This window comes from Crocuta crocuta, unplaced genomic scaffold (genome assembly GCF_008692635.1).
Source record: "Crocuta crocuta isolate KB4526 unplaced genomic scaffold, BGI_CrCroc_1.0 scaffold197, whole genome shotgun sequence".
Taxonomy (NCBI): Eukaryota; Metazoa; Chordata; class Mammalia; order Carnivora; family Hyaenidae; genus Crocuta; species Crocuta crocuta.
This window is the reverse complement of record NW_027532002.1, coordinates 6,042,281-6,066,409: the sequence shown is the minus strand read 5'-3', so window position 1 is coordinate 6,066,409 and position 24,129 is coordinate 6,042,281. Positions and strand designations below refer to the sequence as shown.

General features: G+C 37.9%; 1 protein-coding gene across 1 annotated transcript in view; it reads left to right on the top strand.

Annotated features, from left to right (window-relative positions):
* The first annotated feature begins 21 nt into the window (after window positions 1–21).
* Window positions 22–24,129, top strand: part of GARS1 (glycyl-tRNA synthetase 1) — a 45,277-nt gene continuing 21,169 nt past the window's right edge. Inside the window, exons 1-8 of the mRNA XM_077775358.1 lie at window positions 22–178; window positions 12,041–12,142; window positions 12,901–13,003; window positions 14,565–14,706; window positions 16,376–16,464; window positions 17,382–17,458; window positions 20,113–20,258; window positions 22,642–22,791. Coding sequence (XP_077631484.1) covers window positions 119–178; window positions 12,041–12,142; window positions 12,901–13,003; window positions 14,565–14,706; window positions 16,376–16,464; window positions 17,382–17,458; window positions 20,113–20,258; window positions 22,642–22,791 — 869 coding nt within the window. The 5' untranslated portion in view covers window positions 22–118. The remainder of the gene's footprint in view (window positions 179–12,040; window positions 12,143–12,900; window positions 13,004–14,564; window positions 14,707–16,375; window positions 16,465–17,381; window positions 17,459–20,112; window positions 20,259–22,641; window positions 22,792–24,129) is intronic.

The window sequence follows — 24,129 nt, the reverse complement described above, 5'->3', positions numbered from 1 at the left end:
CTGCCTGCTGTCCCTGCCCTCCCGGCTCCCGGCCCAGCCTCTGTTCCAGCCGTGCCGGCTCCTCAGCACGCCCGCCCGCACCCCGATCTCATTCCCCGCCGCAGCCTCCCGGAGCAGCATGGACGGCACCGGGGCTGAGGAGGTGCTCGCCCCTCTTAGGCTTGCAGTGCGCCAGCAGGTACCGGCATTCTGCGTCTCCCCCTCGGCCCCGGGCTCTTCTCCCGCGGATCTGCTCTCCGTCATCCCCTCTCCTTCTCGGGCACCCGTCCACCTCGCGGGTTGCTCCTTTCCTCATCCGCTGGAAGCCCTTGGTTTCCTGGCATCGTCTTCGCCTCCCCCGTTTCGGATTCAGGTCCCCGCGTGCGTTGGCCACCTTCCGTGTCGTGGACACGAGTCCGAGCCTCTCCTTGGGAGACTCCCTTGGATCCCCCTTCGACATCCTGCGTCCCTCCGCTCGCGATCTGCTCTCCTTCCCCAATCCTTGCTAATGTCTGCGCCTCTCCTCTCTCGGATGGGGCTGGGATCTGTGACCTTTGGTTCTTCTCCTGGCCTAGCTCAGTAACCTCAACTTCATTTTTCCAATCTCTGCGGTGTTCTTTGTGCCACCAAGGGTGGCGAGGTTCCTAATTCTTCCCCGGGCAGAGGCGAAGCTGTCGGTCTTTTTTTAAACCTTCGGGATGCTTTGAATAGTGTTTCCTCCTTGACACTTTCCTTCATTCAGTGCTTAGTTTGCCGAGTGATCGGCTGAAAAGATAAAAAAGTTCGAAGCGTGGATGTGAGGAGGTGTTGAACTTCTTTTTCTAATCGTGATGTGAGGTCACCATCCTTAGCTAGCTCATCGTCGTTCGCTCCTGTCATCTTCTCTGGGTTCCCAAAAGACTAGTTGGAGCGAGTGAGCTTGCAGATTGTAAGCCTGGGAAACTGTAAATATTGTTGGGTTACTGGGTGAAGTCAGCCATCCGCTGTATGGAACACGTTGAAATTTGATTTTGCGGAAAGGGGGGAACTTCCATGGACTGGAGTGCTTGGTGATTATTACAGGCCTCCCTTTCTAGGGTACTGCATGAATATTAGAATTTAGAAAGGACAAGGAAAAGATTAGTTCAGGTGGATTTCTACGCCCAGTCAAGCAGAGCCAAAAAGAATAGGACCCCAGAATCGATGACCTGGGAGTAAACACCAAATAGGATTCTCCTGCACGGGTGCCTGATGCAATAACTTCCCTTAGCTAGGGAGGGTGGAACCCTCTCTGAAATAATTCATTGGGGCACAGTTGCCAAAAATTCGGCAATTTTTGCCACTTTTAAATGTCTGCTTCTCTGTAGGCTGAGCCTGACTGATTCAATAGTATTTTGAAATTTCACTAAAGGCTTGATTTTTCTTATTCTTGGTATCAGAAGGCTGTGTATGCTTATTCTCCATCTCCCTCCACCCACCCTACCCAAATAAATTAGGTGTGGTTCCTTTGTCTTTCCTATAACTCACATTTTTCCCCCATATCTTTTACTTGAAGAGGGAGAATACATCTAATTTGGGAAAACACACACCCAAACCCCTCCCTCTGCCACGTTAGCCTGAAACTGCAGTGCAAATTATCCATGTGTAGTAAGACTGAACTAGTTTAACAGAAGTAAACTTTGATCATGGAACAACTTTCCGATGCAGTTACTATTCAGTGTATTGTTTATGTTAGCTTGTTTTTTTTTTTTTGTTTTTTGTTTTTGTTTTTGGTACTTTCAGATTTTTTTCTGAAAATGTAAGTTAGTTTATGTAAGTTTGTTCTAGTTCTTTTCCATTTCTCCAGGACCACACATGTATCAGTTAGCCACCTGGAACCTTGAATCACACAGATTCTAGTGTCAGCTGGAAGGGAATTTAATACTTAAAGCCTTTTTTTTCCCTTTTTTTGGCTTATGAGGGGATGAGACATACTATCACATCTATCCATTTGACGTATTTTCATTGTGCAGTTTGTGCAGTTGAAGACATTCTTGGAGTTGGATTTTTAAGGCGCTTAACAACTGGTCTTGTTAGTGGCATGTGTTTCATATAAATGTGCTACTCTGCTAGACTGCATTGATGCTGCTGCTTTTTCGTTTGTTGATTGACTGAAAGGTATTTTCCCATGGCATAGTCTTAGCCATTTCCTGGAGAATTAGTTATGGAACTTATAGGAGGGCTTCAGAGTATCTAGAAAATGGATTAGTTGTTTGATCAAGGGCCCCCTAAGGCAGTTGAAGTTTTTAAAATTTTTATTAGTAGTAGTAGTAGTAATTTCTACCCCCAACTTTGGGCTCAAATTTACGTGCTCCCCGAGCTAAGCCAGCCAGGCACCCCAGGGCAATTGAGTTTAAAAACAAGTTGGGTATTACCACTCTATGGCCAACCTTCATTTTGCCAAATAAGGTAATTAAAAAATCAGTATAATCCTCAGACTACCATCTGCTTTCCCCTTTCATTTTATAAAAGAAAGTATATTTTAATACTTTAATACTTTAATAAGAAAGCACATTATAACTCAAAGAGCAGTCTTTTTTTTTTTTCTTTTTTTTTTAAGATTTTATTTTTAAGTAATCTCTACACCCAGGGTGGGGCTGGAACTCACAACCTGGAGATCAAGTCACATGATCTACCAACAGAGCCAGTCGGGAACCCCATTTTTAAACTTTAATTATTTATTTTTAATATTTTAGTTAGTTAATATACAGTACAGTATTGGTTTCAGAAGTAGAATTCATTCCTTACATACAACACCCACTGTCATCACAAGTGTTCTTAGTTACCCATCACCCATCAAGCCCATCTCCCACCCACATCCCTCTATCAACTGTCAGTTTTTTCTTTATTGTTAAGAGTCTCTTGTAGTTTGTTTCCCTTTATTCTTTCCCCCTCTTCCCGTATGTTCACCTGTTTTGTATCTTAAATTCCACATATGAGTGAAATCATTTACTTGTCTTTTTCTGATTGACTTAATTAGCTTAGCATAATAGTAATATAATAGAGTTAAGCTCTAGTTCCATCCATATTGCAAATAGCAAGATTCCATTATTTTTAATGGCTGAGTAGTATTCCATTGTGTACATATACTACATCTTTTGTATCCATCCATCAGTTGGTAGACATTTGGGCTCTCTCCATAGTTTCACTGTTGTAGATAATTCTGCAATAAACATAGGGGTGCCTGTACCCTTCAAATCTGTGTTTTTGTATCCTTTGAGTAAATACCTAACAGTGCGATTGCTGGATTGTACAGTAGTTCTCTTTTTAGTTTTTTGAGGAACCTCCATACTGTTTTCCAGAGCAGCTGCGCCAGTGTGCCTTCCCACCGTTAGTGCAAGAGGGTTCCCCTTTCTCTGTATCCCTATTTTTAAAGCAGTCTTTTATATTTATTATTTATTAATTAATATTTACTTTATTTTTAATTAAAAATTTATTTTTATTTTGTTAAGCTTTTTTATATTTAATAGGTTTAGGTTTGAAATAAGATCTAATACATTGTCCCTTTTATTTTTTTCCCTTTTACTGTGTGTTGGAAAACCTCTGTCTTGGAGTATTTGGAAACTGTTGCTCTAGGGCAGTGGTCCTCTGGTCTGCAAACCCCTGGTCATCCTCAAGGTCAAAGCCATTTTCAAAATAAAATTGAGATGTTATTTTCATTTTTCACTGTGTTGTTATTTGCACTGAAAATGCAAAAGCAGTAGTGGATAAAACCGTCTGCCCTTGCTGCGAATCCAGTGAGGACACCAAACCAAGTCATAGCCTCTGTCATACTCTGACAGTTAAAAAAAAAAAAAAAAAGTCAGTATTGCTTTAGAAGGTCCTTGGTGGAACAGTAAAAATGATTAATTATATTAAGTCCAGACCTTTGTTCGTACATCTTTTTAACGTTCTGTGTGACAAAATGGGAAATGTACATAAAGCATCCTGAGATACGAGGATTGTGTCAGAAGAACACACGTATGGTTGAGTTGCAAGCTGAACTATCTGCTTATTTTCATGGAACGCTATTTGTAAAATTCAGTTTGGGTAATGAACATTCATTTTCTGGAAATTGAGTGACGTGAGTCTGTCATTTCAAGAAAACAACTGATAATGCATATAGCCAATAATAAAATCAGATGTTCGGTAAATTTTAGAGTTTTGGAAAACTTACCTGCTGCGTGAACTTGACAGCTTCACAGCACTTAGCGACTTTTCTGATGGGATGAGTGGTGACAATTACAAATGTACCAGTTTTGATACAGTGTGATACACAGGTCAGTATTTAGAAGATCTACATAGCTCAGTTAACTAGTATTTTCCAAATGACCTATACGTGATGTTATGGAATCAATATTGGTAAAAGATTTATTCAGAGACTATGATAAGATACGTTAATGAATTTAATGTAACAGTATAAAAAGTTCCTTGTTACAGTTTCAAGTTCCACATTGCTGCTAACCTTTAAGAAACTACCACTTGTCAGAATTTTGGTATAGTCTAAAAGAATATTCACAATTATTTGAAAAGACTTTTAAAATTCTCCCTTGACTTTCAGTATTCTTTGTATACTTTATCATCAAAATGTTATTTTGCAAAATACGCAGATATGCAAATCTAGCTATCTTCTTTTAAGCTAGAAATTAAAGGATTTGCAAAATTATAAAACTCGTTCTCTCTATTTTCTGTTTTTTGGCAAATACAGTAATTTTTACAAAAATGTTATTTTTATTCACGTTAGCACATATTGAGCTTTTATTGTTCAGTTTAAATAAATTAATACATATTTTTACATTTGTACTTCAATTTTTTTTTGAATTGAGCCCCCGTTCAGCTTTTGACTTTTTAAAAAAAAATTTTATTTAAATTCAAGTTAGTTAATATGTAGTGTAATAATAGTTTTAGGAGTAGAATTTAGTGATTCACCACTTCCATATACACATAGTACTCATTCATCCCAGCAAGTGCCTTCCTTAATGTCCGTGGCCCATTTAGCCCATCATGCATTTTAATTTCTAGTATATATATTAATATATAAGATATATTAATTATATATTTAATTTCTAACATATATACATATATAATTTCTAGTAGATATTTCTAATATAGTATAAATAGGTAGAAATAACCCACAATAACAAAAGCTGTTTGGGATCCTCAGTATTTTTTTTAAAGTTATTCTTTTGCCAGAGAGAGAGAAAGAATCCCAAGCAGGCTTTGCACTGTCAGTGCAGAGCCTGATGTAGGGCTCAAACTCATGAACTGTGAGATCATGACTTGAGCTGAAACCAAGAGCTGGTCCCTTAACTGATTGTGCCACTCAGGTACCCTGGGATCCTTAGTAATTTTTAACGGTATAAAGGGGTTCTAAGACCAAGAAGTTGCAGGACTGATGCGTTAAGGTAACTTACTTATAGAAAGACAGATTTAGGCTCATGTCTGGAATGCAGCCCCCCAGAGGCTCCCATTCCCCTGGCCTGTTTTTCCCTCTACAGCTAAATGTTTTCTCCTATCTTCTCATTGTCTCCTTGAGAGTCAGATAGGGAGTATGAGCGGGGAAGAGGCTGAGAGAGAGGGAGACACAGAATCCAAAGCAGGCTTCAGGCTCTGAGCTGTCTGTCAGCACACGGGGCTCAAACTCATAAACCACTCATGAACCATGAGATCATGACCTGAGCCAAAGTTGGCGGCTTAACCAACGGAGCCACCCAGGTGCCCCTCTACTTTCTCATTTCTCATTCATTCCTTTATCCACTGCACTCTGCCCTTGGCCTCTACTACTGCCCTTGCCTGGGACCCTAAAGGGTACTTTTCTGTGATCATCATTTTACCTGTCTTCAGCATTTGATTGTGTTGATCACATGTACTGTCAAGAATGCTCACCCCACCCCCACCCCTAGCCTTGTGTAAACATTAAGTGAGATTCTATAGCTGAAGAAATACATTTCTCAAGGTCTCAGTGCAAACAGGACCTGTTGAGATGACTTTCACTTGAGAGGTGACTTTCACTTGATAGGGAGGTTTAGGAGAAGAACTGGTGTAGAGATTTGGTGATATTTTCAGTATTATTGCTTGGTCACTCTGAAGTGATTTCAGTGGCTATAGCTTGATGCTGTAACTAATTAGTATGGAGAAAAATAACCAAGAAAGACTTTTTTTAAAAACCTGTAGTAAAATTTAATAACTGTCGAGATAGGAGAGGTTTTGAAGAATTGCGAGATGCACTTTCTTTTATACCCTTGCATTTTCATGTTGATGCTCCTAGTCATAGAAGTGTAAGCTCTGAAGTTGTTATTGCCAGAGTTTGGATCTGACTCCACTGTCTCCTAACTGATGATGTTCAGCAAATTATTTAACCTTTCTATAGCCAAACTTCTTCATCTCTAACATGGGAATGCAGTTATGAACATTAAAATGAGCAAGTTCACGTAAAGTGCTGAGAACGCTGGCCACAGTGATAGTACACTCTTGGTAAAATGTCAGGTATTGTTCTGAAAGGATTGTGGCTATACGAGCACTAGTGTTACCAAACAAGCCATTGCTGGCACGGAGCTCACATTTTCTTGGGATTGCCAGTTTGATAACATTTTGCACCTTTACAAGAGGATCAGTATCTCCTGAATATGGTGAGAGAAGATGATAGAAGAACCTTTTTAGTGCTTTCTTCGGAGGTCTTTAATAATGATTTACTGTCTGAAACACTAATGGTTGGAATAGACATGTGAATAACACTCTTTGTGTTTCAGTGTTTCACATTTTCTTTTGCTGCGATGGGGAAGACACAGATGAATCTTGGTAGAAATAAGAAGTCTTAGGGTGAAGAGCCCTGGATTTGTCTCTGCTTTGATTTTCTGGACTTAGAGTATACATCAAAGCTCTTGCTTAATCCACAAAGGGCAAGTGAAAAGTTTATGATGTTTTTGTGAATAATTGTAAAACACTTGGGAATCTGAGATGAACGCAGCAAGAGTCCTCTACTTACATATGTGTAAGCCAGCATCTTACAAGGTGAGGTTTTTCTTGGCCAGCTGAATATGCACCATGATATATATGAAGAGTCCATGAAGAAGATCCCTAAGAATGATTTCTCATCTGATAACTACTCTGATTTATAATCAGAGGCTCTTAGTTCTTAATATATGTCTTAATAGGAATTTACCTGGGAACTAAGCTTCTTAAGGATAATTTAGAGATGTTGATGATATTTCATGTCAATTTCATTCAGTACACACATAACATGGATGCGTGCATAACCCAAAATACAGTTGATTGGTGAACAAAGAAGGAAGAAAAATAATTAGAAATTAGGACTCCTTAAGTACCTTCATTCCATGTTTACATCACCTCCAGTTCTTTTGTTTTCAAGATTGGATTATTATAAATCTCGGTTTAATTATTCTGTTATTCAGAATAAACGTGATTATTTCCTTTCTTCACTGCATTTTACAAGTGATTAACTCAGTGTGGGAATCCTCACTCACATACTGCTTCTTTTTAATAGCTGCACTTTCTCTGATATATATATTCAAAGCCTGAGCTTTTAGAAAAACAAAAAAAGGGGCGCCTGGGTGGCTTAGTCGGTTAAGCGTCCGACTTTCGCTTAGGTCATGATCTCGCGGTTCGTGGGTTCGAGCCCGGCGTCGGGCTCTGTGCTGACTGCCAGCTCAGAGCCTGGAGCCTGTTTCAGAGTCTGTGACTCCCTCTCTCTCTGACCCTCCCCTGCTCACGCTGTCTCTCTCTCTCTCTCTCTCCTAGAAATAAATAAAATATTAAAAAAAAAAAAGTGCTTCAAGGGAATTTATTTTAAATTCTCCCTGCCTTTACTTTTATTTGTGGCCTTGCTTGCTAGTGTTCTATGAGAAATTCCAAAGAAAAAGTATATGAAATATGTGGGAGTGCTAATACTTGACATTAGGGGATAGATATTCAGAAGAACTACTTGCTTACTTATTCAGATATTCATGAAGAAGCATCCTTTGCGAATATCTTTTCAAGACAGGTTTCCACAGAGTTCTTATCCTCATCAAAAAGCACTGTTAGTAAACATTTATGAGTTAGGTGTTCTGGTAGGTAGAGGAAAGGAAAAGAACCACTGAGTGAGTAAAGAATAAGTCAGTAGATATTGACTGAATACTAAGTGCTTTGTACCTTGCTAGGTTTAGTTTGTATCAGCCAACAAATATTTGAATGCCAGAATTGCCATGCCAGAATTCCCATCTTAAAAGAGCCTACTTTATACTGACAGAGCCAAATAAAATGTGTGTAAATAAAGCACAGTATTTGATAGGGTGACTTCAGTTATTGTAAGTGAAATGAAGAAGCTAAAGTTAGAAGAAGATGACTGAGGGTGTTGCTTTAGCTAGAAAGATCAGGATAATAGAATAAAAACTGCTAGTATAATCACACACAAGACTCATTTACATATGATAAGAGAAAAGAGGACTAACTAAGTGGCTCTCAATTTTCAGACCATATATTTTGGAATTCCCCATTACTATCCAATAATGAAATTCATACAAAATATCTATAAAATCTAATTAGAGAAAAGTATGTGTACACATAATGTTTTAAGTGCAATACAAAGAAATAAAGTAATTTATACTAAAATAATTTGTATGTCTTTTTTCTTAATGTTTATTTATTTTGAAAGAATATGGGCCTTGCTGAGGAGGGCCAGAGAGAGAGACAGAGGGGCAGGGCCTAGGGGTGGGAAGAGAATCCCAAGCAGGCTCTGTGCTGATAGCTCCAACTTGGAGCTCAATCCCGCGAATCATGAGATCATGTCCTGAGCCAAAATCAAGAGTCGGACACTTAATGGACTGAGCCACCCAAACGCCCCTAAAATAATGTGTATTTCAGTGTGTAAATTTTGGGGTATGAATCCACTGGAAGTTATGCAGAAGTAAGCAGATGCTTATACCTATACATAGATTTACAGTGAATATAACTGTAATGGATAAACATCGATAAAGATACATCCTGTTAGTTGCTCAGATACGATGACAACATTGCCATTGGTCACATGTTGTTTGTTTCAAATAATAACTTCGTAAAATTGTGAACAAAACAGTATATAGTTTATATGGTCTTCTTTTAAATTATATTTTCCTGGCATTCCCGGGAAACTCAATGTATGTTAAAACTGGAAGAATACTTCTTATTATATGTAAGCAAAGTTAGGTTCTAGGTTCAGATGATTATAAACATCTCTGTCACCTCCTGACCAGGACATTCTAAAGTAGAGTGAATTGCTGAAAGAGGGAAACTCACTGAAAGAGGGGAAGTAAGTGGGAGATTAGAAGATGTTAGCAACAGGGGGAAAGGCCAGTGACAGGCACTTCAAAGGAGCTTGTGTTTTAGAAGACAGAAAGAGAAATCATTCTGAAAGTGCAGAGAGGAGTAAGGAAGACATGATACCATTTCCAGCCTCTGAGGATCAAAGGGATGGGGTGGAAAACTCAAGCCTGTAGTCAAACAGTGTCAAGAGGGAGGAACTATTGTAAGGTTGGAGTATTTGGGAAATGAATTTCACTAAGTGAAGGAAAGTGCTTTGGATAAGAGGATAAACATTATTGAAGGCATGGGGGTAGGAGCAGTCACCAAATTAAGAATGCTATGTGTTTGTGAAAAGTTTACAAAGGTGGGAGAGGAATGACATGAAGTAGGATGGTTGGGGGTGAGTGTATCTCAGTGTAGACACCTTTGGATGAGAACCCAACTGGTCATCTCTTTTCTCAATCTAGTCTATGAGGTGTGAAAGGGGGAGAATAGATTGAAATTTGAAACTGACCAGATATTGGAGGTAAAGAGGAATAACTTGATGTTTCTTCTTTGGAAAGTGGTAGATGTTGTTAACAAATAGACAGCAGTACATAGGAGAAGGGACAAGTTTAGGGCAGAGAACAATAATTCAGTTATAAACAAGTTGGGTGTGAAGTATTTGAAAATAACTCAGCCACAACCAAGTTCGGGTGTTTTATAGCATGATAACAGCTATCAGTTTTTGTGTGTCTGCTGTTTGTTAGGTACTGTTGAAAATATTCTACTTAAATTGTTTCATTTACTCTTTATAACAATTCAGTGAGGTATTATCATCCTGATTTTATAGTTGAGGAAACGAGCTCAAAGAGGTTTCGGCTTGCTCAAGGTTTCACAGCTGATGAGCGCAGAAAACCCAGGTCTTGAATCCCTCATAAATACTGTGTTTTACAGACTTGTCTAGAGATGTGGGTTTTTGTTTCGTATGTCGTTTGGATTTCATTGTGCTTCCTAAACCTGAGAATGCATGTCTTTGAGCAGTTACAGAAAAATTCATAGTCATTATCTTTTCAAATAGAACCTCTTACAGATTTTCTTTATTTTCTTTGAGAATTCTGGTTGGATGAATGCTAGACTCTTTTTTCTGTGTCTCATTACCCTGTTTACATTTTTAACTCTTTGTCTCGCTGCTCCGTTCCATGGGTTACCCATGGATAATTTATTTAGGTCTGTACTCTTAAGTCACTAATTCTGTCTTCAACTTTGATATGCCATTTAACATGTCCAGTGAGTTTTTAATTTCAGTGATTGATTTCTAGATGATCTATGTGATTCTTTTTCCCCCTTTTTAATTATTTATATTGAAGTGTAGCTGACACTGTGTTACATACATGTACAACATAGTGATTTGACAAGGTTATATGTTATGCTGTGCTCACCACAAGAATAGCTACCAGCTGTTACCACATGACACTATTACAATACCACCGACTATTTCCCTGTGCTGTGCCTTTTATTCTCATGACTTATTCATTCTATAACTAGAAGCCTATATCTCCCACTCCTCTTCACCCATATTGCCCATTTGTCACCTCCTTGGACCTGAACTTGTGCGATTCTTTTTCAGGCTTTCTGATGGTTTTTGATAGTCTCTTATTTTTTGCTCATGTTTTTGACTCCTTTTATTATTATTATTTTTCAAACTGTCTTCAGCATTTACAAAGTATATTTGAATTTTCTAATACTTTGGAGGCTCTAATTCTGTTATTTGTCATTTCTGCTGAGTCTCCTCTACAGTGACTGGTTTCCTCCCGGGTTTTTAAATTTTGAGTTGAGTGCTTATTATTTTGGTGATCTTGATCTTTGAAAATCCTGAAGAGCCTGTGTGGAAGGTCTAGAGAGCAGTTACTTCTGCTGGAAACCCAAAGGCTCTATCAAGTTGACAACTTTAATTGCTCAGCTTGAAGTTTCCCAGACCATGTAAGTAATGTTTGTTTGCTTTCTCAGATTACTTAGTCCACCACATTACCCTAAGTGTGGGAATCAGTGTACAGGTGGTAGGTTATTGAAAGTGAACCAGGTATTCTAGAGAAATTAGCAAGGAAAAACCCTAAGAATTAAGAAAGGGGCAGAGGAATATGAGTCAGTAGTGACCAAGAAGAAATGGGGCGCCTGGGGGGGGGCTCAGTCCGTTAGGCGTCTGACTTTGGCTCAGGTGATGAGCTCGCGGTTCGTGGGTTCCAGCCCCACGTTGGGCCCTGTGCTGACATTGTGGAGCCTGCTTGGGATTCTCTCTTTTTCCTTCCTCTGTCCCTCCCCAACTCACGCTATCTCTTTCTCGCTCTCAAAAATAAAATAAATAAACTATTTTTTTCAAAAAAAGAAATGGCCAGAGAAGTAGGTGGAAAAGCAAGGTGGTCTTTTTTTTTTTTTTTTGTAAATAGGAGAGAGATTCAAGGGGAGGGTGTTTTATTTATTGGCTCCTTGTGTTCTCAGTACTAACCTGTTCTTGTATACTTTTTATCAATGTTTTTTCCTCCTTTTCCACTTGTCCCTTTCCCCAAAAGGAAAAAAAAAAGCACACTAGTACTAATCTCCTTACAACATAGTTATTTGTATAGTTATTTGTGTGTTTTGCTGAGGGCAAAGACCTTCAGTTATTTATAATGACCTCTCACATAATAAACACTTGAATTGCCTTTTTCTTACACAGATACTTTTTAAAAGGCACGCTTATAACACATTCAAAACTTCTCTTGACTTCTGAAACCAGTCCTGAATACACATTCTCTTTGTTGGCCAGGGAGACCTTGTGCGGAAACTGAAAGAAGATAAAGCACCTCAAGTTGATATAGACAAAGCTGTAGCGGAGCTCAAAGCACGGAAGAGGGTTCTGGAAGCAAAGGTGAGTATTGGGATCCTAAAATAGGAACGTAAATAGGTTGAGGATTGTTAATCTCTTTGGGTGGGAAGACCTCGAAAAGCTTCTGAACGAGCATCATATGCTTTATCTCTGTTTATTCAGAATTTAACACCAGTATTTATCCAGAATTTCTCCTCTCCTGCTACCCAGCAGACTTCTCATCCTTTCAAATTGCATCTCAAAATGTCACCTTTTCAACGAAGCCTCCCTGACTTTTGACCTACCCCTCCTCCAAATCCTAGACTCCATATGCTCCATGAATTTCTTGGAAGGCTTTGTGCTTGCTCTTCTCTGTGAACTCTTCTATGCCTGGAAATAGTGATTTTGTGTTAAATTTTTTCTTTTAAGGAAAAGGTATATCCAACTGATACCTGCTCCCAAATCTTTCATACAATAACTCTCCCATCACCAAACTAAAATCATTGGACTTCTAATTCATGGTCTCCCTACAGTAATCCACTAAAAATTGGGATATTGCTTATCATCGTCTGCATCTGAATTAGCTTAGTCTTGTACTCTTGGAAATGATCATTTACTTTCCTAAATAATTAAGTAAAGGTATCTTTTCTGTAGCTCAAAAGGGAAAAACCCTAAGGCTTCTATTTTTTAAAGGTATCAAAATCTTGCCTGGTAGATTTTATATTGAATTTGGCTGAGGAATAAACTGAATTCACATAGGTAGATTCATATTTCCACTCACCCCTCCACTCACATGTTTTCTATCTAAAAACCCCTTGCAGGAGCTGGCATTACAACCCAAAGATGACATTGTAGACAGAGCAAAAATGGAAGACACCCTGAAGAGGAGGTTTTTCTACGATCAAGCTTTTGCTATTTATGGAGGTAGGGGATTAATGATAGAAAGAGCCGATATGTTGTTGGTGGCTTTAATATGTGCTTAAATAAAAAACATGGCTTTTCAATTGATATCTAATTGTATCAGGTCATGTAAAACAGAGACTATTTTGCTTTTGTTCCTTTAAAGTTGGCCATTTGGTCTCATTAGTACTTGATATTATTTCACTTATATTAACAACCAAACTCATTCATACAAGCATAATAGATGCCCAGGTAAAACCTGTTTATTTCTTTCCATCCTACTTAATTTTGAAGACTGCTCTTTTCCATTAGGATGTAGGGAATTGTTAGGGGCCCAGGTATTAAGCACTTAATATGTCCATGTACCTATCAAATAGACTCTTCTTTGGGGCATTTGAGGGCCGTTGTAACACTGACAAGCTGTACTGTGCACTTCCACACGAGGACAGTGATAAGCCAGGGTCCGCAGATTATTCTTTATGGCAACTGCCAAGAGAAAACATTCTTTATCGGTATGTAGGTAAATCTCTGTAGTTATATTTGCCTATATGCCTATATGTAGGCAAATATAATTTACTGATTAAATGTACAATGATATTTTATAGTTAGTGGAGATCATTGCAATAGTATTAGACTTTTAGTACTTTGCCACTGAAACTTGATTCGAGTTTGGCTAAGCAGATCTCTAAATGTTTAACTTCTTGAGGTTTAAATATAGTGGCTCATATACCCAAGAATAATTTAGAGAATTGGGTGCTAAAATTTAGATCACTTTTATCAACTGATGGAACAAGTTATATCTGTGGCACAGAACTATAATCTGTTTTTTCGTTCTATTTCTCATATATGGAGGGACATCTTTTGCTTTTAGTATTTTCCTAAACCTACTTGAAATTCTTAATATGGAAATAATAAATGGGAGTAAGAGCTTTTAAATTTTACTTCTGTCAGCTAGCTGGAAGTAAGCTCCTCAGTATTGAGGGATTTGAGTTGTTGACTTTAATTTTCCAAAAAAATTTTTAAAAATGTTTATTTGCTTTTGAAAGAGAGACAGAGCACAAGTGGGGAAGGGGCAGAGAGAGAGTGAGACACAGACTCTGAAGCAGGTTCCAGGCCCTGAGCTGTCAGCACAGAGCCTGACGCGGGGCTCAAACTCACAAACTGCAAGGGTGCCTGGGTGGCTCAGTCGGTTAAGCATCCCACTTCAGCTCAGGTCATGATCTCACCGTTCGTGGGTTTGAGCCCTGCGTCAGGCTCTGTGCTGACAGCTAGCTCGGAGCCTGGAGCCTGCTTCAGATTCTGTTACTCCCTCTCTGTGTGACCCTCCCCTGCTCACGCTGTCTCTATCTCTCAGAAATAAATAAAACATTTTAAAAAATAAAAAAAAAACCCTCATGACCTGCAAGATCATGACCTGAGCTGAAGTCAGACGTTTAACTGACTGACCCACCCAGGTGCCCCTAATAGTTGACTTTAATACCTTTTTAGGGAGTATGTGAAGTATTACAGTTTCTCATGTCTTTTTGCTTTCATTTGCTCAGAGTGACAAGTTAAAGTCCATGTTTTCCTTGTTCGTATTTTACAGGTGTTAGTGGTCTGTATGATTTTGGACCAGTTGGATGTGCTTTGAAGAACAATATTATTCAGACCTGGAGGCAGCACTTTATCCAAGAGGAACAGATCCTAGAGATTGATTGTACCATGCTTACCCCCGAGCCAGTTTTAAAGTAAGATATCTACTTTGGGGGCTGAAATTGTTTAATATTCATATTTAAGTAACTTCTCCTGCTAGTAAAAACTACCCATATTCTTTATAAAAATCTGGAAAATAAAGAAAAAGAAAGAAAATATGTACCTAATGTCCACAGACAGCCATGTTAAAATTACTGTATTTAACCTTACTGTGTTCTTTCTCTGAAGTCCCCACATAGGCATCAGTGTTAGCAGCACACTGCTTTTTTCATGTAATGTAGGTGAGCATTTACTTACAGTATTAAATATTCTTCTAAAGCATTTTTAATGACAGCATAGTATTTCCTTATAGATGTGCCATAATTTAGTTAGTGCTATATTGTAGGCATTTAAATCGTTCCTCATTTTTTGGGGCACCTGGGTGGCTTAGTCGGTTAAGCGTCCGACTTTCGCTTAGGTCATGATCTCGCGGTTCGTGGGTTCAAGCCCCGCGTCGGGCTCTGTGCTGACTGCCAGCTCAGAGCCTGGAGCCTGTTTCAGTCTGTGACTCCCTCTCTCTCTGACCCTCCCCTGCTCACGCTGTCTCTCTCTCCTAGAAATAAATAAAACATTAAAATAAATAAATAAATAAATAAATAAATAAATAAATAAATAAATCGTTCCTCATTTTTGAGTTGGCCGAACATCCCGATAGATGGATTTTTGCAAATATATATGATTATTTCCTTATGCTAAGTTTTTAGAACTTCTGGGCAAAGGTGTGTATACATTTAAAATTGGATACTATTATTTGTGTTGAAGTTTCAGTGCAGAAATTTAGATTATCCCTACTAACACTGTTGAAAGCAGGGCAGGATTTCTTGAGTATAAAACTGAAAGAAGAATTCTTACCATTTTGTATCTGATCACTTTCTTCATTTCATGTTGCCTGGTAAAGAGTTAATTTTCTTTTTCTTTTTCTTTTTTTTAAAATTTTTAAATATTTTATCTTTATTTCTGAGAGAGAGAGAGAGACAGCATGAATAAGGGAGTGTCAGAGAGAGAGGGAGACACAGTGCTGACAGCAGCACAGAGTCCGATGCGGGGCTCGAACCCACGAACTGTGAGATCATGACCTGAGCCGAAGTCGGACGCTTAATTTACTGAGCCACCCAGCCACCCCTAAAGAGTTAGTTTTCACTGTTTGCATCCTTTGGGCTCTCCCAATAATTTCAGCCAACTAAAAGAAAAAAACTGGTGATGGATCTGAAAGATCAGGACACCTGTACTTTAGCCACACTTGCTCCACAAATAGGGACTGTGTAAGAGCTAATACCAGCATCCATCCAGGTTTCAGTGGCCGAAAACTCTTAAGATTCAAGATCTACACTGAGTTATCATGAATTCTTGCCTCGTCAGATTCCCCATGGTTTTGGCTTTTGCTTAGATCGTTTTTAATGAGATAGGCATGGATTAATTGATTCTGCAAAATAGCACATGCTTTATGACAACTTGTGAAAAAGTATAATCCTAGTCGATGTTTTTTTCCAATGGGAAGAAAGAACTTAGGGAAAGGGTGAGGATATATTTGAGGAAGAATTTTCTCTGGCATATATTAAGCTTGATATACTCCATATAAAAGGAGGATTGTCTTATAAGGTACAGTTTATGTATTAATTTGTATGAAAGTGACTTTTGTTAACAAAGTGGCATTTGTTAACTTAGGACCTCTGGCCACGTAGATAAATTTGCTGACTTCATGGTGAAAGATGTAAAAAATGGAGAGTGTTTTCGTGCTGACCATCTATTAAAAGGTATGGTTTTTCATCTCAGATAAATATTCTTCCAAGTTGAATTCATCAAAACAAGGGGTTTAGATTAAACTTTTCTCATATTTTTTCTCTTAAAAATTTCTTGGTACATCTGAAACTAATTTTACTATATATGTTAACTAACTAGAATTTAAATAAAAACTTGAAATAAAAACATTGGGGGGCATAACATACAAAGAGTAAACCACATAGATCTTAAATATACAGGCGTACCTCATTTTATTGCATTCCACCTTATTGTGCTTGGCATATATTGCATTTTTTTTCAAATGGTAAGTTTGTGGCAATCCTTTATCAAGCAAGTCTACCAACGCTGTTTTTCCAACCCCTTTTACTCACTTTGTGTCTCTGTCACATTTTGGTAATTCTCAAAATATTTCAAACTTTTTCATTATCATTATATTTGTTAGAGTGATCAGTGATCAGGACTTGCTGAGAGCTCAGATGAGTTAACATTTTAGTAATAAAATATTTTTTAATACGGTGTGTGCTTTTTTTCTTTTTTAGATGTAATGCTATTGCATATTTAACAGAGTACAATATAATGCAGACTTAACTTTTATATGTACTGGGAAACCAAAACATCCATTTGACTTGCTTTATTGCAATATTTGCTGTATTGTGGTTTGGAACCGAACCCACTATGTATCTGAGGTATGCCTGTATAGATCAAGCCCCTTATTTAACAAGAAAAAGTTATATATGATAATTAGAAATTCTAAGTCCCACAAAAGAATCAAGACGGTATCATGGTTCTCCCTGTACAATCAACCACGGGGTTTATATAAAGTAAGAACATTATCCTTGGATTCATTTTCTTACCACTTCACTGAAACTCAAAATGCGTGGTCCTTTTTCCCGTTGATTGAAATTGACATGTACCAACACTGTTCTTGTAGCTCATTTACAGAAATTGATGTCTGATAAGAAGTGCTCTGCTGAGAAGAAATCAGAGATGGAAAGTGTCTTGGCTCAGGTGAGCACTTTAGAGATGTTATCATAGTAACTCAGGCAGGTGCTATCTTTCTTTCAGTGTTTGGTGACTGTTGAATTTCACATTGTGCTCACCGTGGCCACCATTGTAAAGAAGTACAGTTTACCTTCTGTCTCTCTTTTCATTTTCATTTTCTTCTCTCTCTACCTTTTGTGGCTAATACTTCATGTTAGCCCAAACTAGCAATTCAGTGTAAATTGGCATGAAATTTGTTCTATCTCCTTGGAAACCAGTTTTCTGGATTTAGCAAAAACCAGAGGAGTGACTGAGATGAATAGTGTTCAGTCTTGCCGTAGAGATTTGGGGGAAGATACCTTTATGAGCACTGTCACATCAGCCATTTGATCTGCTTCTGGTTACAGTGTCCCTGACTACATGCTCATATTCTTAAAACCCAAAGAGCAGGTCCCTGCTTTTCCTATAGACTGAAAGTTTTATAATTTCTATTAAAGTTGGCAAAGTTTAGGGAAGACGAAAGAGGCCGTAGAGATCATCGATTCTTTTACCAGGTGCTGGAGTACCTTCTGTATCAGAAGTAGTTCTTCTCCTTTTGGGTCACAGATCACTTTAAGAATATCATGAAAACTGTACCTCTTTTCCCCAGGAAGATGCATATGTCTACGTATGTATGTTATTGATTTCTCACGTCGTGTACTCGTTTAAGCAAAGTACGTTTCTCCAATACCATGTTTGATCGAGGTCCATCAAAGCTTACCTCTTAAATTTTATGTACTTCCTTGGGTAAAAATACATACGTACACACACACACACACACACACACACCCTACCACTATGTTTATACATATTTATATTGGGGTGTGTGTGTGTGTGTATGAGGCTGAATGTAGGAATCCCTACCTCTTTGCTTTTTACTCATGAGAATTTATTGGATACTTCTCCACTGTTGTCTTATTTTCTAAAAATATGCTGATTTTTCCTTATGATATCTAGCTTTCTAACAGTAGCTGAGAAATTTTCTCCCTCCTCATTTAAATTGAAAGAAAATCTTAATTTGGCTGTTGACTCATCTACCAATTTATTTTAGTCTTTGTGAGGTATATTTTATCCTTTTATTGAAGCTCATTACTTTAGTATTTTGTTCATGGTTTTAGTAAATCAGTTCTTGGGTTTTGACACTGTTGTAACCATACATTCATTTCTCATTTCCTTCCTTTTCCAAAGGCATGACCTTTAATAGAAGAAATGAAAAGTACTTCCAGTTACCCCTAAATTACTGTTTCCCATGTAGTATGTTAGACTTACTAAGCTTTTGTGAGTATGTGTCTTTGATCTTAGTAGTTTCATTCATTTCCGAGTCAAGTGTCAGGCCAGGAAGTAATTAGCTGACTTGTTAAGTCATTTGTAGTTTGAAATCTGACCTTCTCTCCCATCTCACATCCATGGTCTTAGGAGGGCAGTCTGTTTTTTGATTTGCCATATCAGGTACACATACAAGCTGTCAATGTAATGTTCAGTGCAAAGTTGGGGACTGTGATCTAGTGCTCAGAAATGGTCCCGGTGGATTCACAGCCAAAGGCCCATCTGTTTGCTTGCGCAAGTAGTAACATTTTCTCCACCTGTTAGTGCCTGTGATTCCTTTTCAGCTTTATGAAGCATGATGGTTTCTTTAAAAGGCACCGATTTACCCTCTGAGTTAGGATGAGCATTATTTCTGTTATGTGGATTCAGTAGCTCAGAGTTCATTGTTTTTCTTCTGTATACCATTTTTGCTGACCCATTTCTGAAGGTGCCAGTTTTTAAAGTAATTTTTTAACTTTTTGTTATGAAAAATTCAAAACGTATACAAATAGAAAATAGTATAATAAATAAATATTAGAATTAGCCTGCTACAGTATTATCAGATTTGGTTGAATCCATGCCTGCTTTTCTGTCTTCATCTCTGGAATTCTTTTGAAGCATATCAGAAACATCATTTTATTACATTGTCTTCAATGTTAACCAGTTTTTCTGACTCAAGAGCCTCAGTTCTTATTTGTTTCTCTTAGGAGGTTTTTTTTTTTTTAAGTTTTGAATATTCTTCAGTATTAGATGGCTTGTCATAGTCCTCTGAAATTTTTGAATTGGAGGGTCATAGATCATTTTAGAAGGTTTGGCATTGATTATCAATGTATGAAATGTGCAGTACACTGGAACAAGTAGACATGAATAAGAAACAACTTCTGCCTTCCAGACCTTAATATCTAGTGGGAGAGAAAAGGTATATACACATTTAATGAATAGATAAGGAAGTGAACCTGACTGAAATATGCACAGAGTGGTAAAATTCAACTTGGAACACTGATTTATATGATTTCAGGTGCTTGCCAGTCAGTAACTATTATAATTGAACCAGAGATACTTTTGCTTTATCTTTCATTGTGAAGTGGTGAATGTGTGAGTTTTAGATCAGTCCCAGAAAGAAACTCCATTTTTCTAGAATGATAAATGATAAATTGATAAATGGAAGTGTGTGAAGGATTACAGTTTTAATTTGGATATCTTGGGGGATAGGTTAATTCTGATGTTCGTATTTTGGGTGACTTTCAATGATAGATGGGCTTTATATGTAATACTCTTCTGCCCTGTTTTTTCCCCTCAATCTTTTACATTAATTATTTTCTTGACCTATCCTTTAGCTTGATAACTATGGACAGCAAGAACTTGGGGATCTTTTTGTGAACTATAATGTAAAATCCCCCATTACTGGAAATGATCTGTCCCCTCCAGTATCTTTTAACTTAATGTTCAAGACCTTCATTGGACCTGGAGGAAACATGCCTGGGTATGTATCACTTAATCTTTATGTAATGAAGTTATTAAAATTGCTCGTAATAAAAAGCAGACATCAATATCAGCCATGAAAGAAAATTTTTGATAAGTGATATGTAGAACGTGCAGGTAAATATGTTAAGAAGAAGTAATGACAGACATCTTCTTAAGTTTATTCCTTCTGATTCTTTCTGAATATAATTTTTTACTGTATGTGATAATTTTTTTTTTTGGCCACAAAATAAACAAAAGTCTGTGATCATCATATCTTGTGATTATAGCTGTATAGGGCAAGAGAGATAGTTGAATGATTTTGAAAATCATTGAATTTATTGCTGAAGGAGACTTTAGAAACAATTTTGTCTAGATCAGCACTGTCCAGTAGAACTTTCTGCAGTGGTGGAAATGTTCTGTAATCTGTAGTCCAGTATGGTAGATATCAGCCACATGTGTCTATTGAGTGCTTGAAATGGCATTAGTGCTTCTGAGAGGAACTGAATTTTGAAACATATTTAATTTTAATTAGTTTAAATTTAAATAGGTATTTGACTAGTGGCATACTATATTGAACAAAATAGGTTTAGCTTATTATTTTACAAGATGTGGTTTCCACAGTAAAGAAAGTTAAACAGTCTACAGTATGATCCAGAACTAAAATCTGTATTTATAGATTCCTTCTCCATGTTAACAAACTTAGCCAAAGTATTATACTTCATAGCTTCAGATACTTTTCTTATGGTCTCATTGTAGGATAATGGAAGGTAGACATTGCTGAAGCTAGATAGATCACGTTTCCTGGAGTAGACACTAAAGAACAATGAAAATTAATTGTGATGGAATGTATTACTGGAATTATTTTAATCACACACTGTGTTGATTTCAGATATTTTATGGAGAGAGGCCAAAGGCAAGCCTTTCGTTTTGACAGTACATACAGAGAGTCCTTAAATGGGCCAAACCCTCTGACCCATTATCCCACTCCTGGGAATTTATCTGAGGAAATAATTCCAAAGGAAAGGAAACTATATTTATCAAGAATATATAAATTAAAAGTAGAAATAATCAATTTATCTAATAATTTGAGACGGTTAAATAAATTATAATAAAGTTCATTTTAGTATACTCTGCAACTGCTAAATGTTAACTTTTTATGATTATTTAGAAAATGGAAAAATAGAGAACACCTCATTTTACACATTCTACATATAAATAATGCATATAGGGGTGATTGGCTGTCAGTAGACAGCTTGTCAGTCAGTAGAGTATGTGACTCTTGATCTTGGGGTTGTGAGTTTGAGCCCCAGGTTGGGTGTGGAGCTTACGTAAGAATAAATTAAATAAATAAATAATCTTACAGCCTAGAAAAATGCATATAAACTGTAGTTCTACCTCTATCTGGATTAAAACTGGAAAGCACCACCAAGATGAAAAGTTGGTATCTTAGAATGAGAGGAAGGTGAAATTATATTTTAATTTTTCTTTTTTTTTCTTTTTTTTTTTTTTTAAGTTTATTTATTTTTGAGAGACAGAGAGAGGCTGCATGCCGGGAAAAAGCAGAGAGAGGAGGACAGAAGGTCTGAAACAGGCTCTGTGCTGACATTAGAGAGCCCAATGTGGGGCTTGATCCCATAAACCATGAGATCATGACCTGAGCCAAAGTTTTATGCTTACCCTACTGAGCTACTCAGGCATCCCTTTTCTTTGTTTTAAAGTTCTTTTCATAAAATACTTATATTGAAGCAGGCTGTTGGGAAAGTTTTCTCAGTTGATGCTTTTGCACAGAATACTGTCGGTACAGTAGAGAAGAGAACAGTGATTATCCTGGGGTAGTTGCTTGGCTATATCTTTAAAGCATGGAGGAAATGAGAAGAAGGCTCTGACTGGACACAGGGAAGAAAATGATGGGGAACACCTGGAAAATTGCCTGGCTTGTTGTGACGATTGTGATGAGTGAGCTCTAATGTTAGGTGTTAGCCCACAATGGATTCTTTCTAGCCACCAAGCACTGCTCCCCTGGGTGGGTTTGTAGAGGTACTCTTAGGCAGGGTCTTATTTTCAGAAGGATCCAAAATTGTTGCCTGCCTCCAAGTAAATGATTAACCAGGTTTTAGGGACATTGAGAGGTGATATTTGACGCACTAGAGTGACACAACAAAATGACATTTCTAACAGTAGTTTTACCATACCAACTGCTTGATACATTCTCTAACATGTGCTTGATAATGTTTGCCACCAGGAAAAATGTGTATTCCTAAAACTTTTCTTTAGGGCGTATCTGTACAGTTTTGTGCAAAAATAGTGTAGTATTGAGGACTTTGAGGGTTTGTATCTAGAGTTTCAGATTTTTGGAAAACAATTTCTTTCCTTCTAACCAACTGATGTATTTCAACTCATAGGTACTTGAGGCCAGAAACCGCACAGGGGATTTTCCTGAATTTCAAGAGACTTTTGGAATTCAACCAAGGAAAGTTGCCTTTTGCTGCTGCCCAGATTGGAAATTCTTTTAGAAATGAGATCTCCCCTCGATCTGGACTGATCAGAGTCAGGTACTGCCCATATTATTCTGCTAGTAAAACTCATGAAAGACCTTGGCATTGAATGGGAAAAGAAAGCTTGTTATGTTGAAACAATTCTGCTTCATTTTTACATGGGTAAGAATTTACTTTTGTCCTCCAAAAGATGATGTTTTACATTTGTAATCTTTGGGACATCAGGTAGTTTTGAGTGACTAATGTGAACCCATGGGGAAGGAAGGGAGGTGAAGAACAGATCACATTTCTCACCTGCTCCAAAATGATCTTTCTCCCTTGTTCATCAGATGTTTAGAGAATGGCAGGATCTTGACTGTGTAAACTAAGGCATCTTCTGGCAGTGGTGATATATGTAAGTGTAGGGTGAGGTGGGGATGAGGTGATGGTTATGAGAGGGGAGTCCTTCTCATAACCAGGAAGGACTGGGCAAACCAGGAGACCAGGGCGAACAACAGCGCTGGACTTGGGCCAAGAGTGTGCCCATAACCAATTGACATTCCTCCAGATACTTAAGGCATCTGTATGACAGAAAGGCCAGCTAGCAGCCTTATTTCTGTCTACTGTAGTTCTACTCACTTCTTCTGTTCGAATAGCCTCCCTTTGCCAGATGTATCCAGGAATGTGGGATGGCATATTAGCACTTAGTTACATTTTTCTTTAGAAACGTACTGTGGCTTAGCTGTTTGTGACTTAAGCTTTTTGTGATTTCGGTACATTTTTCTTACTGATATTATCTCTTGGGGTAATAAATTCCATATAAAAAATAGGATATGTAAGTAAACTGAACTATCTCAGCCTCCAAATGATTTTCCACAGCCCCCACCCCGTCCTTCTCCTCTCTTTTCTTACTCACTGTAATTACAGACTTCAGTAATAGCATATCCCAGCCACTGACTCTACATCAAAGCACCCAAACCACCTGCCTAATCTTGTTAGTCCCCGTGACACCCACTGAGAAAACACCCCTGTGTATTGACCAAACTCTGTCTTCCGGCCTATGATTCCTTCAGCCTTCTGGTCTAGAAAGGGGAGACTACACAGAGGAAGGGGCTTCAAGACTTAGAGAAAAGGGGTGGGAGGAACCTCTTTGGGCCTTCGTGCAGAAAACAGAGGTGGTCAGAAACTTTAGCCAGCTCTGATAACAGTGCAAAACTTGTCAGGTTTGAGTTTGTTTTATTTCCCTGGCTTTTTTCTGTCTCTTTTTTTTCCTTTTGTTTTTTGGCTTTCTGTCTGCTCTACTCGTTATCTGCAAGCATGCTTTCAAAATACTGAGGAAGCTGGGTAAGACTAACTTTGTCTAAAGCCAGTGTTTTAGTGAGGATTTACATCATGTAGAGTAGCTCTTGGAAGTTA